The sequence below is a fragment of the Neodiprion pinetum genome, chromosome 1 (genome assembly GCF_021155775.2).
Source record: "Neodiprion pinetum isolate iyNeoPine1 chromosome 1, iyNeoPine1.2, whole genome shotgun sequence".
In the NCBI taxonomy this organism is placed as follows: domain Eukaryota; kingdom Metazoa; phylum Arthropoda; class Insecta; order Hymenoptera; family Diprionidae; genus Neodiprion; species Neodiprion pinetum.
In genome coordinates, this window is record NC_060232.1 from 22,006,637 (window position 1) to 22,026,670 (window position 20,034).

The 20,034-nt window shown below is 35.3% G+C and overlaps 1 protein-coding gene across 2 annotated transcripts in view; it reads left to right on the forward strand.

The window, feature by feature from the left end:
* Positions 1–4,042: 4,042 nt before the first annotated feature.
* Positions 4,043–20,034, forward strand: part of RpIII128 (RNA polymerase III subunit RpIII128) — a 28,546-nt gene continuing 12,554 nt past the window's right edge. Inside the window, exons 1-9 of one of the 2 annotated variants that reach the window (XM_046637337.2) lie at positions 4,043–4,215; positions 4,704–4,858; positions 11,631–11,807; positions 14,496–14,787; positions 15,035–15,192; positions 16,224–16,329; positions 19,326–19,511; positions 19,623–19,736; positions 19,827–20,027. In XM_046637337.2, the coding sequence (XP_046493293.1) occupies positions 4,138–4,215; positions 4,704–4,858; positions 11,631–11,807; positions 14,496–14,787; positions 15,035–15,192; positions 16,224–16,329; positions 19,326–19,511; positions 19,623–19,736; positions 19,827–20,027 (1,467 nt within the window). In that variant the 5' untranslated portion in view covers positions 4,043–4,137. Of the gene's footprint in view, positions 4,216–4,703; positions 4,859–10,897; positions 11,115–11,630; positions 11,808–14,495; positions 14,788–15,034; positions 15,193–16,223; positions 16,330–19,325; positions 19,512–19,622; positions 19,737–19,826; positions 20,028–20,034 lie in introns of those variants that run through there. The other variant, XM_069134120.1, reaches the window with a different exon arrangement.

The window sequence follows — 20,034 nt, forward strand, 5'->3', positions numbered from 1 at the left end:
AACAAGTGTAATTCCACATACGGTATATTGTTTCTCATACAAAATGCTATCACAACACACGCTGGCTCAACTCACTACTCGCCACCCCGCGCGCTGCAATCGTTTCGCAGCTCCCCTCCAAGCAGCGGCTCACAGCGAATACCAGGCTGCCTCCATACTGTATATGCTCTGAGGTCGGATGTTACAGTTGCACTGCGCTAAGTGGCGGAAATGAGCACTACGCTTTGCCACACTATTTGAGTAACCCTCCGCCCGACGAGTTCCCAGACCTGAATGTAAAAACCGTGCCCTAATGAAATATCTAGAGATTTCCAGATATTCTTGATCTTCAGTTAACGTTCGCTCTGACGTTGACTGAAGAATATATTCAGTCAACGCCAGAGATTTAGCGGATTTGGCGCGAGCATATTATGTATAAGACATTAAACATCTACTAGTCTAATTGAATCATCTATTTAATTACCCTTCTTTTAGTAATAATTTTATGATTCGTGAAAAAGCATTCCCTACTCTAATTTCGAATTTCCCCGTACCAATTCCCCATTACCTCTTAGTACTGGTTGCAGCTACGGCAAGGTAAGTGGCGCTGACTGCAGAAAAACTTTTCCTCACCACGTAGCTGTAATATCCGACCGGAACGTCCGTATATTTTATCGACTATTGTTACTGCATGTTACTTTTATCAACTAACCAAACTCGAAGTACGAGAATCTTGTAACCATAAGAAATTAAAACAACTGTCTAACTATTTGGAATATCCCTAGATGGAAATAACTATGAAATTTACTAACCAAGGCTTAAAAACCATGTTACGAGATCTTCGTACTACAGAGAGCTATAATATTATTATACGTTACTATATATCACTATCATATTAACACCATAATTAACTAACACGATTATATCCAATTATTGTATAGCACTCGACAATGCCATTTGTGCATTCGGAGCTGAGAGCTATACTATAAGCAACTTACGCTTTACCATATAGCCTGGAGTATAGAAGACTGTAAAACCATAGATAAATGTATAACCAATATAATGTAAAGATAGCACTGCTGCAATAACCCATAAAACCAGAGACTGCAAAACCATCAAAACCGTGAATACTAATTATCCCGCATGAACTATACCTTCCTCCGTAACGCCGTATTGTAGGCAACACGTGCAACGTTTTGAAGGCAATGCAGATCTCCAATGTGGAGCCATACAGAGCTTCACCTAGAGAATACATTAGGAAACTTACCGACGAAACGATCAAAGGTAAATCAAGTCGCACCAAACTCAAAGATGCATACGTGGCAACGCCCAATGACAGGCAACCAACAAGTATAAAGAAAACGTTCTAGAAGCTTCCAAGCCGATTTATATCAATATAAGAATTAACAATTACAGAAGAGAATTATATACAAAAAGCACACATGTAACCTGCTCTAAAGCTATGAATTATCAAATTATTAAATACCCTAAATCTGTTAAGATAGTTATAACACAAACACCTAAGAATATTCGCAGCAGCGCGATTCTAATAATGTTAAGCAAATAGCAACTATGTTTCATAAACAATCGCTCTTGTACTCCAGGTGAATAACGACAGTAATCGATTATAATACATATGTAATTCTATATAGATACACGCTATAAAACTAACAAACGACGGGTAACCAATATGACATATGGACTTTGTAACGAGCAAGATAGTAAAAATATTAAGAAGTAAACAGGAAGAAGTTAAGTAGCCGAGGGGCCAAGGGGGGGCTTGCGCCTCAACAAAGAAGCTCACGCAGGTTGGATAATTACAGAACAAAGTCCCCGCACCTACACCACCGCACCAGTGCAGCGTTATACCATACGTAAAAACTTACAATATAGTAATAGCTAATGAACTAAGATAACAGGCGTGCATGCGGCGAGGATGTCGTGTCCTAATTAGAATTCCTAGAAAAAGGGGGAGGTGCGCAAAGGTGACCAAAAATCTAAAGAGGGGGATCGTTCTGCGCAACGATCGACCCCTATAAAAACGGCGACCGATCACCCGATCGTCCTCTTGATTTCTACCTTCAGATTCGTCATCTTGTTCCGGTACAGTCTCGCGGTAAAATCCTTTGGCCTTTTGCATTTAAACTTTTCATACAACGTTACTCTGCCCAAAAGTCCAGCGAGCTTTCAGCTCCATTGTGTCATATTAAGTTTAAGATCTTACACTGTGTAACTCCGTTTTTGTGACTTTAAATATTGAACTTATAAAATAAATCAAAGTTAATCAAAGTATCCAAATACATTAGAGTCAGTTATTCCGCTAAATCCTCTCACCAATCTACGCTGCAAGTCATCACATCCAGAATATTCTCAAAAAGGTAAGCCAATTAATTAAATCTTTTATCCAACAATTACTCCTCCTTCGGTTCGTTCGATTAGAGCGACAGAATGCCCGTTGCCCGGTGTATTTCAATAATTAATCGGTAATTGGTGACCCAAACTACTGATGTGAGTCTAGCTGTAGCTGTGTGTGAATGTTTCCGGTGTCTTACATCTGGAGATTTCCACTAGGTACCTTTCCGACGTCACACCACCGCGATATCCTAGTCCTACTAAACCATACTGAACTCTATTATGTCATTGTGAACAACCAAGGATTTTATTTTATTGTTAAGTTTGAAAAATTATTATGTTAAAAACTGGTGCGAGGTTGCTGTGTGACTAAATGTAATCAATTCTTTATACCTGGTGGTAATGTTACATTCTTTGTGCAAGTATTTCGACTTGAGGAAGTCTGTAAGTATTTTGAAAGAAACCAGTCCCTGCTTTAATTTTTCCTAATTTAATTATTACGAAATCTCTATCCAATATATCAATATCTTATGTAAAAAAAAATTGGTAAACTTTTCCCAAACATAAGATAATGCAAGAATTCGTAAAGAGATTCAAATAGAATGTGTATGTAGGTTGTGAAAATAAGAGGACAAGCTTTTTTTTGGAATGCTGTACACGGAGCGAGTGAGAGAGTGGTCTTATTTGATACCTCTCACTCGGCTGAAAGCCAGTCCTATCCCTTACCATTGCAGCGAGCCTTCCAGTTATATTAGAGTTCGGTGGTCAATGACGCTTCTATTTGCATCTCTTCTAGGTCTGGAGGGTAGAAGTAAGGAGAATCGACTTATGTGGGAGACAAGTTGAAAAAGTGTCCAGCTGTAAGCTGCAAGTAACAGTTCAAGAACCCACCAAAATAGCGCTAGCGCAGCTAAAGGATATGACATGAATTTAGCAGTTGTAATCGGAGTGAAGTGAGCTGAGTTGAACAATTCAATATTTTTGGTGACTAATGTAGTTAATGAAATCGCAGTATACAAAACCTCAACTATTTACGTAGCCCAAAATAATTTAGTGAATATAACTCATAAAACTGCTGTGAGATAACGTGGAGAGTGATTTAATTTTTGTGAATTGTTGATAATACTTTTTAGTGATTTTGTAGTGTGTACTGTTATAAAATTTTTTAAAGTTTGGTCAATAATAGGTAAAGTTTGCATAGTGAAAAGTTGTCCAAGTGCACGAAAAATGAAAAATAAAAAGAATGATGCGCCTCAGTCTCTGTCTTTTTTCCGACCAATAGTATGTAAAATTTGCACATGTAGTTCTCTCAAATTTTGCACATAAACTTCTTTTATTTTTGGAAATTAGTTTATCAAAAAACAAAATTTATGTCAACGTTTCTCCATTTCAATATCATCTTCCATTTAATATTTATCGAATCATTGAGCGCTTAAAAATGTTGCTTTCTTTATTAATGTTTATTTTGAAAAATGTACCATAACAAAGCGGAAATCTTTCTTTCCTTGTTTACTTCTCTATCCAACTCAAATATCTTTTGTTGCTTTCTTCAAAATATACCCTTCTGCTACCGTAACGCCATCTTCAGTTGACATCTTTCGACGCAAGCTTTTTCGTACACAGAGACGGTTCTCCTTATCTCTACCGTCCATACACTTCTGGGGCCGGGCGGCCGGGTAATGAACGGTTGTCGTTAGTATGGCCAAAGCGTGGTCCTCGGTAGATTGTGTCCAATTTTCGGTTGTGCTTTGGTTTGCGATGTCTTTATATTAACACGTAAAATTATAACGATAGAACAGCGATAAAATGGGTGAAATGAAATCGAATGATTACAACAGTCTCAAAAGAGCTGAAAAATTCAGAAAAGTAGCCAAACATATCGAGGTAAAGTACCATCTCAAATATTTGTAGGTTATAACTTGATTTGATGTAATCCTACCTCGCCTAATAATGCAAAACTACAAATGCACTACGCATACCGGGCGGGTATAAATAAACGATTTTAATCGGGTTATTTTCAAGATTTTATTACTCAACAATCTCCGAATTCCAGGCAGAGGCAACTTACGGTCAAACACTGTTATTAATGACTCGATTATGTATATTTTGTTCTGAAATTTCAACAAATTTACCATATTTCTAGAACTTTATATTAAACATTTTCAAATATGTGCCAAAAAAATTGAAAGTTTTTATAAATCTTGAATGTATCTGCTTAGGAAAATATGGGGTGAAATTCGCACTAGTCGCAAGAAATGAAAATCCTTAACCAAGAAATCAGTTATTCATCACTTAGAACTCTAGTGCAATCCTTAAAAAGCCAGACTTTGCCTGTTACTTATTATGTCAATATAACTTGTTTGATGTTGTAGGATAAGTGGAAGCTCGTCCCTGCATTCCTCAAAGGCAAAGGCCTCGTTAAGCAACACATTGATTCGTTCAATTATTTCATTAATGTTGAGATAAAAAAAATCGTCAAGGCAAATGAGAAAGTATTAAGTGATGCTGATTCCTTGTTCTACGTCAAGTAAGTAGTATGACTTATCAAAATCGTGTATAATACAGGATGTCTAGCGACGCCGACTTCCTGGAAAACCGGGAATTTGAAAATGCCCTTGAAAATGTGAGAAATATATGGGAATTTCAAATAGCAATATGGAATTTTTTCATCAAATTGAACATGCATAAAATTTTGACTTAGGTCTAATAATGAAAGTGCTTACTCGAGTCATTTCACATGAAAATCATATATACGAAATATTATACTAGGTGTATAAATTAATTCTCGGCCCCTAGATTAAATTGATTTTACACCTATTTGAATCGAAAAATTTTACCGTTATATAGGGCGTTTTGAGGCGCCATCTATGAGCTATCAAACCACTTAGTCCGATTGTGGTCCGATTAATCTAACCTCAAAAAACATAGTAAACAAAGATGTCGTTCGACAAGCAGCACTTGAGGCACTGCCTTCTTTTCGTCTTCCAACTTACAAGAAATCACAAGAAATGATTTGTTCGGCCTTGGGAGAGAGTGCTGTATCTTATAGCACATGTAAAACATGGTTTCAAAGTTTCGGGATGGAAATTTTGATCTCCAAGATGAAGATCATCCTGAAAAGCCATAAAAGGTTGAGGACGAGGAGTTGGAGAACCTACTCAACGAAAATCCTTACCAAACGCAAATGGAGCTTGCTCGAAAACTCGAGAGGATACAAAAGGAAGAGCGTTGGGTGCCCCATGATCTTACCCCAGCAAACAAAAGTCGACGCTGTGAAATTCCAATGAGCCTGCTGACCAGATTCAAACAAAAAGACTTTTTACATAAAATTGTGGCTGGGGATGAAAAGTGGATATTGTACGATAATCCTAAGAGACGAAAGTCGTGGGTTTATTCGGGGGAGCCGACAACGAGCACTGCAAAACCAAACATCCACGGGCCAAAATTGTTGTTGTGTAATTGGTGGGATTTCAAAGGTGTAATGTATTATGAGACAATCAAACCAGGGGAAACCATTACTGCTAAGCGTTATCAGGTGCAACTGATGAAATTGAGCGATGCTATCGAGGAAAAAAAACCCTTCAGCGGTAGTGGACCAAGGCAAGTGATTTTGCTGCAGGACAACGTGCGGCCATACACAGCAAAAGAAACCCTGAAAGTTACCTTCACGTTGGGCTGGGAAATTCTCCCTCATGCGGCGTATTCTCCAGACCTTGCACCTTCTGACTATTACCTTTTTCGGGCGCTACAACATCACCTGGTGGATACCCAGTTTCAATCTCCTGAGGAAGTCCGTCAGAGCATTGACGACTTCATCCAGTCAAAACCACCATCTTTCTTTCGAGCCGGGATCCGACAATTGCCCGATAAATGGAAAAAATGCGTGCAAAGTGACGGCGATTATTTTGAAGATTAGATCTGTATTCATTTTTTTATAAATAAATGTCAAAATTGTTGAAAAAAGGCCGAGAATTAATTTATACACCTAATATATTAACTCAATGGCAATCTACATGCAGTGTACGGAATGAACATAAATATGAGAAAAAGTATTTATGTGAAGGTATATTAGAATTTTATCAAGCGAATATTTTTGGTCGAGAAATATTATATCTTGGTACATTTCATACATTGTATGATTGTCAATCGACAACACTCGAGCGAGAATGAACATGCATAAACTCACTCGGCATACGGCACGGTGCCACATCGCAGTTTGCTTCGAGAGCATTACTTAATTTCAGTCCGGACCTATACAGTGAATCGAAGAGTGTCAAACAACAGAGTGTCAACAAAAGAAATTGTATGACAAAAAAAAAGCAAAGAAACAAATCGCAAATTACAAGGTAAGTGTTGATTAGCTTTAATCATAGAATTTTGTGACTGTACATTGGCATAACAATATTTAGCCAATTTTGATTGTTCTGTCCTTTCCGAGCCGCTTCTAGGTCGCATAGGCCTCAGATTTTACTCCTCAATGCTAATACCCAAGTGCCAGCAGTTAAAAATACTGATTTGTTTGTTGTTTTTTTTTTGCTAATATAAAAAAAAACACCTTTTTTACGTCTAGATTTCTGGCTATATGTATTACATGTGCCATAAATTTATATTATTATTTAATTTCAAATGCATTTCTCTCGTTGTAATTGTTATTTCATTGTAATTGTTATTTTTTTAATGCCGATAAGATGGAAATCTTTATGTGCTTAATATAAAAAAGTTGACATCAAAATTTAACAAATGCGGAATTCAGGGAGAATAGGATACACGTTCGGATTTTTCACAATAATAAAAACCAGTCGTGAATTAATTTACCATGTCTGTATTCAATTAATGAAAATGAGAATATGATACTCATTTTATATTTTGAATGTGCAATTAATTTCATATTGTTCACTTTTTGAATTTCAGTTGTTTCCACGTGGAAATGTTATATTTTTTAACTTTCAACTCATGATTAGAAATGTATAAACTTTAAACACATACAAAAATATATTTAAACAGGGTGGCCACTCTTCTGGAAATCCTGGAATTGTCAGGGAATTCAGTCCAGGTCAGCGACTTTATAGAAATACTTTTCTTAGGGGAGCACATATGCCCAGAATAGAAAAAATAAAAACTTGCCTGACATATTTCGATAACCCTATGATGCAAGTAATCAAATATTTTCACCCTCGATCTTTTTTACCGCGAACTCTGTTAATACTTCGCTGCGTCGTACAGAAGAACTCAATTCTTGAAATTGTAATGGATAGTTGTCATTTATGCTGTGCCTGATTTGGTAGTTGTACGAACATTTATGAAACATATTGGCAGCGAAGTTCGGTGAGTGCCAAAAAATGAATGAAAATCAATATTTCTAGTTTATTTGGCGAGAAAACTCGTCCGGGAAAAATTTGAAATTGGGTCAGGGAAACAGGTAAAAGTCAGGGATTTTTCAACTCAATATTGAGTGGACACCCTGTTACATAACTTTCCACGATATTGAATAATCTTTTAAACATTAAATCTTTTCATAGATCACTTTTCATTCGTTTAAAGCTTAAAGAAATGAATAATGCATTTGATTAAACCACATGTAACTCTGATTTTAGCAACAATATAATTGCACATTGATTAAAAAAATTAACTGTAGGTAAGTTGGAAAATTTGAAAGTTATCCACGTAATGGATAAAGTAATCAAAATCTATATTTTTAATCTTAATTTTTCTTTCGTTAAACTCCTATATCTGACTTTATTATATCATTCATCATCATATGTGATTTATGCAACTCATGTATTATATATTTATACTTAATCGGATTACCCATATGTAATGATATGACATTCTCATATTCTCATTAAAATTCTTGATGGAAATTTGGTGCACGGCATTCAACATTCGCGCTGTGTAACAATAAATTAACGCTTGGTCGAACAGCGTAACAATGAATAGTGTTTTCATAACCAAATTTAATATTATTGTGTATTGTCCGATAACATTTGCAAAAAATAAAATTTAAAATCAACGTTATTTTGCAAATGAGTGAGAGTTGCCGACATCCGATGTATCTAACCCTACCACACCTTCCAGAGCATTTCTTTTTATACTCTAAATCTCCGGCGTTTCAGATCTGTCTCTAACTACGTGGTTTTGATGTAATTCTGAATTTGCGTTTTTCCATTAAATAGTCAGTAATCGCAGTTTTTAATGCAATCTTACTTTCAATAATAATACTTCCTTTTTCTAGGGTATTGCAGTCATGCCAAAGAAACAAAGTTCCAGCCTGCATCGAATAGTGAATTTTCGTGGGTACACCCCGTAGATAAAAACCTGTAACAGGCACGCTGTGAATTGTGCAAGAACTGTTTTTCCATTGACGGTATGGGTAGACAAGCTGTAGTTCGCCATTCTATATCCAAGAAGTAGGAAGAGGCTTTATACAATACATCCGCTAAGGCGATACCTCTGGAGACTTTTTTCACACCGGTTTTATTTAAATACATGTTCTCCGAAATTGAAGTCCAAAAATTAGAACTCAGTAAATCTAAAATCCCATATGTAGTTACTAGACTGGGCCAAAAAAAAATGAAGAATTTTTTTTTTTTTAATGGTACTGTAAAAACGTTGTTCATGACGACAAATAAAAATTATCCTGAAAGTTTGAGCCCTTAATATTAATATTAAGGGGTGTATCGTTACAGCTATTGATTTTTTAACAGTTACTGCATTTTTTTACCCAAAATCCGTCAATTATCAATCTAAAAAATTTTATCAATCCATATTTTTGAAGGAAATTAAATTTCCTACAAAAAAGCTCTCTTACTAAATTGACGTAGATCGAGCCGTTTCCTTGTAATCGTGCCTTAAACATTGATTTGTTTTTTCAAATTTATGTTTGAATTTGTGATTTTTGTAATTACCAGAAAAATCAATATTTTCATAGATCAAACCATTATTTTTGTGGGAAATTTGATGCTCTACAAAAAAGGTCTCTTAACACTTTTCATGAAATTCACTCCTGTAAAAGTTATTTGACATTGGAATTGTATTCAAAAGTAATTAACCGTTGATTTTGCGTTTGACATAATTCTTTTCACTTGTTTGACAAATTTAAGACTTAAATATTAAAACTATTTTTTTTTTCGTCGGATGGTTAAATTTTTTTCAAAAAATCGATATTTATTACGATATTATTCAGTTAAAACCTTTCTTTATCTACATATTTTTATTTTTACCGTATTTTACTAACTTGAATATTAAAAAAAAATTGGTTTCTCAAGTTATTTTTTTGTGTAGTAAATAATGTCGGTTTCTCAAGTTATTTTTTTGTGTAGTTAATAACTTGAAAAACCGATTTTTTTAGTAAAAATCTCAAGAAGTTGGAATTGATTCATGTGGTATGCATACGTTACATTGTGCATTCAAAGCTGGGATGCGCTGTACTGGTTGGGAAATCTTCGATTTTTTGAGAGCCTTGTATAACCTTTTTAAAGATGTTCCTTCTCGACGAGGTGATTTTATAGAAATTATTAATAGCACTCAATTTCCATTGAAATTCTGTGCAGTTGGATGGTTGGAAAATAACAAAGTAGCTGCACGTGCTCAAGTGATCTTGCCTCACATGAAAATATACTTTGAAGGTATCAAAAACACGAAGAAAGCACCAAAATGTAAAAGCTTTGGAATCATTGACAGAATTGTAAACGATGAACTTCTACCAGCAAAATTAGTCTTCTTCCGTTCCATTGCTGAAGAAATTGAACCGGTCCTTCGCAAGTATCAAACCGATTCTCCGATGGCGCCGTTCCTCTTTAATTCCTTGACTCTCGTGGTCAATGGTAATTATTGAAAGGTTAGTAAAAAGTGAAATTTTCAAAACTAATCCCGTTCGAAAATTGACTTATCTAAAAAAGAAAATCTGCTAAAAATCGCAGGACTTCCACTTAGGGTATGCTGCGAGAGATGCTCTTCGACAGTGCAAGAATGTTGGAGACATAGATATTTTAAAATTTCGCAAGGAATGCATGACCTGCCTGCACCTCTTTACTGAGAAAATTTTGGAACGATCGCCCTTGAATTACCGACTTACGTAGGCACTGTCATGGCTCGATCCTACAGTTATTTCATCTGCTAGTAGTGCTATAACACCTCTAAAATCGGCTTTCGAACTTCTCTTCCAAAGTAATCGTCTCTTTGGACACGTGGCAGATAAAGTAGAAAAAGAGTTTAGAACATTAACCGAGACCGAAGTATTGAAAGATATAGTGAAGAATTATAACAGGACCGACGAAAGATTTGATCATTTTTGGATGAGAACATTGAGAAACACTGACGGTAAAGATCATTTCAAAAGCTTTATTAAAACACTGCTCATTATATCATATGGTACTGCCAAATTAGAAAGAGGCTTATCGATCAACAAGGAGTGTCTTGTAGAAAATCTTCATGGACAATCTCTGGTAGCACAACGGCAGGTTTATGATGCTGTTATCACGGTTGGTGGAATGCGCAATGCCCCAATCACTAAAGCACTTATCTAAGCTGCAAAAAATGCTCACTCGAGGTATAAGGAAGCTTTGGTGCAAATAGCAGCAGAGGACAAGGCCCAAAAACATAAGAATGAAAAAAAGAAGAGGATCGCTCGGGAGCAAGGAGAACTATCAGCAACAAAGTTGAAAGTGCTCAAAGAAATAGACGAGAAATGAGCTAAATTGGAAGAAATTAACAACCAGGCAGTCACTTTGTCAAGCACAGCGACGAGGAGAAGCAGCTACGGAAACATTTCCGTCCTTAAAAATGTACAATCTCTACCCACCATGTTTTACTATTCTATAATTATATCGAGAAAATGATGCCTTTGTACTAGTCACTAAATTATATTTGTTTTTCATACACCCACCTACACGCTCACAATGTGTGTTGTTGTGTTAATATTTAATTATATTATTAATAAATATAAGCTATATAAGAGGTTTTCCATTTTTCACCTCAATTTCCTCACCACATCTCATATACTTACATGTCTTAAGCAGGGCATATGGATCATCAAGCTTCCCTTCTTTTGGAAAATTCAACTGATTCAGAGATTTATGTTCATCGACAAGCATATTATTTACTATTAGTATCATGCGTATTTACAGATTACCATTTGAAACAACTAATATTTAGTAGTTATGCAGCTCAAAATAATGTTATGAATGTCCGAGAATTTTTATACAATGACTGGGAAAATACGGGAATTTTGAAGTCCTGTGTCGCTGGACACCCTGTAATAGTATCGAAGCATGTGGAAATTATAATTTTTTGGTTTACAGGTACCTGAATGTTTACATTGGCACACCAGATGTTGAGGAAAGTTTCAATGTTAATCGCATAACAACGCCACATGAATGTCGACTCAGGGATCTAAACTATTCTGCACCTATATCAGTGGACATTGAATATACCAGAGGAAATCAACGCATCATTAGAAATAACTTATTGATTGGAAGGTAATTGCTATGATTCAAAGTCAAATTATACAATCTATATTTTGCTTTATGAAGCTGAAGCTAGCGGCTTCTTCTAATTAGAGTAAATTCTCATTCAAATAATGCAGTCCAGTTGAGTGTTTACGATTTTTTGAAAGTGTTCGATTTTTGTGCACTGTAACATTTTCCGTTTTCGACCTTTACTGCTCATTTTCATCAACCTTAAGGGTTCTGGCCACCCAGACTACTTGGTTTACATCACCGTTGCATTTTTTATACTTTACAAATTCACTAATTGCCAAAAAAATTGTTATGAAGTTTAGAATCCAATATCTAAATTTCGTACTAACCGGTACATCGATGTTGTGGACACTATTCAGTTTCTTTGCTATATGATTAGTATTCGCTTTCTGCTCCATTTCAAATTGATTGAGCGGGAAATTTCTTCTATATATACTTGTCGATCGACTCCTTCGAGACTTTGTCTCTCTGGGTCATGCGTTCATTTTTTTCCCATTTACGCGAAATTATAATGTATAACTAGTGATACATCCTTGTACGGTGCTTGCCGAATACTAACTGATGCTCTCAAAAGTCGAAATAACGTTGTCTGTCTTGAGGAAAATCACATCACGTAGCTCAAAGTATAGAATGGATGCATACAAAAGTAAACAATGGGATAGCTGCATGTTCTAAGCTGTGCAGGTCGAGGACAGTGGTTGAACCGTGTGATTCACTGCTTGCAGCGGCTTGACCCTTCTACCGAAAAATAGCTGTAATTTTGGCAATTTTGCGAATTTCAATATAAGTAATGGTTCAAATTATTTGTCATCCTTCGAGGTTAATTATAATTAAAAAAAAAAATAGTAAAGAAGTTGAAAATTTTTGGGTGGCCAGACTCTTTAATGCTTGTGGCTGCTAGCCCTGAGCGTTGCAAGCCTTAATAATATTTTTTTTCAAATTTGGAATAACTGGAGTCTCATAGAAGTTCCTCAAAGTTTTCAAAAAGTTGGAATATTGATATTTATATTATAGTACTGTGACGTGATATTGATAGGCATGGAATAGTATATTATGCCTCTAGGGAAGGAAGCAGGTTTCTTGTCGAGCGTGGATGTTTGCAAAACTTATCTTCAATCTAAATGTGCGTCACGACATACTGCTTCCATCTCCAGAGTTTGTCTTTGATTTCTATCATCATATCTTGACCTTTCACATAATATAATTTTCGATATTTAGAATTAATGTTTAGCTATAATTCTGACTTTGTATTTAAGTATATCATACACATAAATTTTAGTAAAAACATTTCTTCAACTGACAAGGTTACCTTATGATTTATTACTCACCGATTTCAATGAAACTTATGTCGCGTGTAGGTCATGACTCGAACTTCAATTGCCCAAAGCTGAAACTTCAAATGGACACACATTTCCGAGAAAATCAAGTTCAAGTCTCGTTGGGGCAACTATTTTTTTTTTTTCCAAATTTTCAGTCCATTTTTAACTCCAACATTACTTACATTATAGATTTACGAGAATTATATGATTAATTAAGCATTTAATTAGAATTTTCTTCCCAAAAGCACGCCGTTCATAATTTTTTTCCGAGTTTTTGTGTGAAATTAAACAATAATTATCTTCGATATCTTTCATTTAATTTGTAATGGAGCATAGAGTAAAACTTAATCATCCAAAGCATCACTGTCAGAAGCAATTGAGTAAGAGTCAAGGTGATACGTGACGGAAAAACACGAGAAACAGTGACGAAAATTAAATAGGGGTCATTCCATGTCAAATCGACCAATGGTTGTACTCGACCCCTTTTGTTTTGGATGAAATTTGGTCAGAAGTTCTCATTCATCATATAAAGAAGAATGCGTATTTTTTTTTGGGGAAGGTTATGCTAATTAATTGCTTACTCATTCATATAATTTTCATAAATCTATAACGTAAGTAATGTAGGTGTTTCGGCGAATGTCTCATATATAATAGCGATATCCGTACCTGTAATGTGTGTCTCATATGTTCGAAAATTTAACGTATCTTTATGACTCTTGTTGCTATACTGTCTTTCTCTATGCATTCTCTGTTTATATCGTTTCTATGTTTACTTTTCTTATGTTCTTGTAACGTGGAATAAAGGGAACCAGTTGAAGGAAATCTTTCTCTTTATTTCGATCTCCATACATCTTCAAACTCTTTCCCTTTCACGAATGTTCTAGGATTAAAATTAATCAACTTTCTCTATCTCTAAACAGTAGGAATCGAAAATGGACTGATAAATTGAAAAATATATACATAAAAATAATAGCCCCAGCGAGACTTGAACTTTATTTTCTCGGAAACGGCTGTCCAATGGGAGTTTTTGCTTTGGGTAATAGAAGATCGAGTCATGGTCTGCACACAACATAAGGTTCATTGAAATCGATGAGTGACAAATCGTAAGATCTCCTTGTGAGCATAGTCAAAATTTAATACTCAAGCAAGAAAAATGCCTCTATTTATTGTTTCTATAAAGCAACTAAAAATTATGTTCTTGCACTTCGATGGTTCAGAACGAAAATCTGGTGTAACAAAGTATCGAAATGTACAGAAAATTTACAATTACCCACCCCGGAGCCATTCGTCAGTCTAATGTACATGCAGTTAATAGAAAGTAAAAAAAAGAAACTCGTAAATGAAAAACTGAAGTTACTTTTTCTTTTAGAATGCCCATAATGTTGCGTAGTTCCAATTGTGTTCTGAATAACAAGTCTCACTTCGAGTTGGCAAAAATGAATGAGTGCCCTCATGATCCGGGTGGTTATTTTGTCATAAATGGGCAGGAAAAGGTGATTCTGATCCAAGAACAGAAATTGAGAAACAGAATTATTCTGGAGGAAGATAACAAAGGTTGTATTGTCAGTTCATGCAACAGTTCCACCCATGAACGAAAAACTAAAACAAACGTTGTTGGGAAAGGCGGAAAATATTATATGAGACATAATATTTTTCAAGACGTACGTATTCTTTGTTCTGACGCCTGCATGTTCTAGTATTGCTACTCTTATAGTTTGTGTTGTACCCACGTCCGTTGACTGAAGATTGCTAATGATAGATATGCTTGCTTCAGAATAATATGCTTCGTTGGCTGTGTTTAGTGATCTTCAGTTAATGTCATGTCTTACCACACATAATGTTTCAAACATTCTAATAGATACGCTGGAGCTATCTGCATTCTGAATAATTCTTAAACAACTTTTCCAGGATATTCCTATTGTAGCAGTATTTAAGGCTATGGGCATTGTATCTGATCAAGAAATAATGCAACTAATAGGAACTGAAGAAGAATACATGAGAAGGTTTTCGGCTTCGTTAGAAGAATGTCACACAGCAAATGTTTTCACTCAAGACCAAGCAATCAGGTACTGTGTAAAAGATCTTTCCTCTTTAGTGCTTCCCTTCTTTCTCAAGTTTCATTCATTGTGTAAGCAGTAATGTTATTATTTGTATATTTGAAATGACAGTACTAGTTTTTTTATGCAAAAATCAATTTTAAGCGAGTTACCTGACAAACGTAAGTTTAAATTGTCTTCTATCTTTTTGCTTTACCCTTAATTTACAAATACTCAAATTCATTGTGACCCTTTCGAAATCCCTGGTAATTTTACGACCCACAGTCTTGAATGAGCCCCATTGGCGCTGCCGGCAGCATGCCTCAGGCGTTTTTCTGCTCATTGCTCAGCCTGAGGCGCATAGCTGGCATTCTCCTTCGGAACTGTGGGTTGCAAAATTAATAGGGATATCGAAGGAATCCGAATCAATCTAAGAGTTTGTACCTGTATTAACAAATAAGGTGAAAAATAGTACATCACGTAACGAGGGGATAAAGTCGACTTTTATTCCTGTGTTACATATAGGACTTTATTTCCCACTTAACTTTGGCCGCATTATTGACGTGAAAATAGGGACTCAATGTATCTTTTGCCATATTGGGTGTAAAATTGAGATAGAAATGGGTACTTTGTGTACGGAAAATATTCATGGAAAAACGCGTAAATCATGCTCACGTTATATGAATTAAATTAAAATTTAAAAAAAAACTTTGATATACATAAAAAATAATTGTCTCGAACTTGCAGAAAGAATGGTTGACAGCTGTGTCTGCTTTCTCTGTTTCCCTTTTTCTCGCTCTTACTCTTTTCAAACGCTATGAAAATATTTGTTTGTTGTGCTTGTAATATGCTGCAGCACAAGTGTCAACTGTAGGCCGCACCGAAGAACCATATTACAGTAAATTGAATAGCATGCGCTTTCCTCTACTTCCTGTTACACATTTTAAAAAAATGTTTTGGAAAAAAGTTGAGAGTCAAAAATATGCCACATTTGTTCCGCTTTTCAAGTCAAAAAAGTTAACATAAGGTTGAGTCAGTATTAAATATAATTGATTTTACAGATATTTAAGTAATAGAAGAAAACAGAAGCGATTTCCCACTAGTAAAATGGGCGTTGTTGATGAAATAAAGGATATCTTGGCAATAAACATCCTGTCACATGTTCCGGTGAGTATAAACTGCAATAGGGATAAGCGGTGCCCTTTGTTGCGAAACATCAACTATTTTTCTGTAAGGTTGTGCATTTTGATAGTACTGGTAGTCACAGGCAGCGTCTAGAGTTTACCGTAGAGCACTATACCTAGTACCAGGAGGAAGTCTACTATGTCTTCACATAAGTGGGAAGTGTCTGATAAGATGATATCATAGTAAGATGTCGTTTAGTCTCTTTCATGGATGATCTGATTGGACGAAATCACTTTAGTTAAGTAACCAGTTGGATACGTGACATGTTAGGCAGAAGGAGAGAGATATCATCCTACTGTTTTTTACTGGTTTTCACTGTAGTGTCTAAATTCTCAGCAGCTACACTTACTGCGTAAGCAATATCAGGGCGAGTTGAAGTTACAAGATACATTAAACCCTCTCATTCCAAACTTTTCCAAGACCCTTTTAGTATAAGTATTTTGATTTAAAAAAAGAGACTCATGATCTAAACGTGTTATCTGCACTCAAAGATGATAGTCTAAAGCTCCAATTTTAATTTGAAAAATCTTTTTACGTTTTTCAACAACAGGAGTTATTTCATCTAAACTTGTTCCTCCGAGTAACCCATCATCAATGTAGATTGCGATTAATAGCTTTTTACCAACTTTCTTCTTTATGAATAAACAGTGCTACAGACCATATCTTCTTTCTTCATGAAGTCTATAAAAAAATTATTCTAGGATCGTAGAGCTTTTTTTAACCAACATAAACTTATATACAGTCTGCATACTCTTCCGGTTCCATCATCAAAACACTCAGATTGTCTTATGTACATTTCTTCTTGAAGTTTCTTGTATAAGAAAGCAGTTTTGACTTCAAATTGTTGGAATTCCAGATTTTCAAATGCAGCAACACTAAGAACTGTACGAATTGTGTCAAATCTTGTCACTGGACTAAAAATTTCTATGTAGTCGATTCATGTCTCTGGGAATAACCTGCCTATAGTTTTATTGATATATCTAGTATGAATCATAGAGCGTGCAGTTTCTACTATTGTGCGATATTCTCATTCTTCAGCTCCGTTTGGTTCAGGTGTGTACGGCATAGACTTTCTGAAACATATACCCTTTGCTTCAAAAACTTTATATGCTTCTTGATTATGAAATTCCTCACCACCATCGCATAGGAATTCCTTTATTGTATGTTCTGCAGTATGAAATTCATTCAAAAACGTGTTCAAACACGTTACGACCTCAAACTTTGCTTTCAAGAAGAAAACTCGATAAAATTTAGAGAAATCATCCTTGAAAAATATGCAGCCCTCAGAGATTCTTCTTGCATTGGTCCACAAATCAGCATCAGCATGTATGAACTCACCAGCATTGTCCGGTCTCTTTGTCCTAGTTTAAAAAGTTCTTCGGTGCTGCATTCCAAAAATACAGTCCTCATAGAATTCTTCACCGCTGCTTACAACTTTAATTCCTTGCTGCTTGAGAACCTGCATTCAAAGCTTTGCTAGTTAATTCTTTCAGGCATTTACTCGCATAATGACCTAATTTATAACAATTAAAGTTTGCTCTAAACAACCAACCCGAGTAGCTAATTGTAAGTCTTCAGTCACTCTCTTTTCAAGTGTAAAAAATTATTCTAACAGTCTATCTACTCTCTGCTCTGAATTCTGTTAGTAGATTGAATTCAATTTCTCGCACGTTTCTTTTGCCGTATCACACGTTGCAGTTTCTTCTATGTGTACATCATTGACGCTACTAATTAGAATTAGTTGAGTAAGAGTATTCATCTTTTTGAGAATCCACGTCATATTTCAACCTCACAATTTCTGTAGAATCAGCTGCTTGAGGTTCAGGTTTGCAACTAGTACCTAATGCTATCTCCTGGACTTTATGGTGTTGCAAGAACAGCATAATCACATAATATACTATGAGCGTCCTTGAGCATAAGCGCACGTATACCATGCCTTGTTATCTATGTCCTCTCATTGACAATATCGTTAGTCATTTCGTTAATATTTTATGTTTTTGAAGTCACAAAATGTGTGTGTAACGTCGATGTATAATGAAAAAGTACAATTGAAACAGATTTTGGGGACAAAAAAATCATTAGGAACTCATCTCTGGTCACAATTTTGAAGATTAGAAGTTTCCGTTTCTTCACATGTTCAGAAGACGATTTCAAACAATCAATCGTTTTGGGTTGCCAATGTCTTCATTTCTTCAAAAACAAACATCTCGCAAACAGTCTAAAAATTTTTAAAATAATTTCCTTTTTAAAATAAATCAATAGCTCTCTATGCCAGTTATTAAATAGGGTCAATTTTAGAGTGCAGCCCCCCCCCCCCCCCCCCCCCCACAGCCTTAAATAAGAAAGCACTCCAAGGAATATTTAAAATTAAGCTTTGAATTGGCAGCTTCCATTCTTATGAATGTTGCAAATAATCAACATAAATTTTATGCAAAGTATTTTTTGAAACACTTCAGAAAGTTTGGTAGATGTTCAGAACTTTGTTGGTTGGGAGTCGAAATGTTAGAAGCTCAAAATGTAGAAGTGTCACAATATCAAGTTTTCAAAGACTTAAAAGTCTGTTATATAGAATTTTGAAAATGTTGAAAGTTGATGTATAAAAAAGTTTAAATCTAGATAAGAGTATAGAAAACAAAAAAAAAATCATTAAAATTATGCTATATTCTTGTTCATTCTGATGATTTGATAGTCTCGCTTTTTATACTTATTTTGGCTTTCTAAACTTCAACAATCCTCTAAAACAAATTCTCGCATCTGTGAAAATTTAATATTGTGATCCTTCTATTATCGAATCTTTCTACATTTTCACTCTTACTCATAGCCACTTTTAACTTGTTTTTTTTTTCCACCCATTTCAATAATTTTTAGTACAAGGTTTTGACTTTTGGAGCGGATCAGTTATTCAGAAATTGTTCAAACTTCAATGATTAGTTTAAAAAAAAATTTCCCCAGAACTGCATCAACATATTTTTACATAGGTAGTAGACTTCAACTTCAAAGTTAAAGCAACTTACATTGCATTGATGATACGTAAGGTTATGCAAGGCCAGATTGATAAAACGCTAATCGACGACAGAGATTATTACGGTAACAAGAGGCTGGAATTAGCTGGTTCCCTACTGTCTCTCATGTTTGAAGATTTATTCAAAAGATTTAACTGGGAGGTAAGTGAAAATAATGTTGAAACAATATATTACAACAATGAAAAACTTTTGTTGTTCATGCTTTTCTTAATGCAAATCAACTGTGTACAAAGTTTTTTTGTTTAAATACAGCTCAAACAAATTGCAGACAAAAATATTCCCAAGATCAAAGCAGCCCAGTTTGACATCGTTAAACACATGAGGCAAGACCAAATTACAAATGGTTTAGCATTTGCTATTTCTTCGGTGAGTTAGATATTTTGTAATTTTGTGAAATTGTCTTCAAGCTGCAACTTTCATTAATGGATATGGAATCTGATAACATTGGTTCTAAAGGGTAATTGGACCATAAAACGGTTCAAAATGGAACGTCAAGGTGTAACGCAAGTCCTTTCAAGATTGTCGTATATATCTGCCCTAGGAATGATGACCAGAGTAAATTCACAATTTGAAAAAACAAGGAAAGTTTCTGGCCCCCGCTCCTTACAGCCTTCCCAATGGGGAATGATGTGTCCTAGCGATACGCCAGAAGGAGAGGTAGACT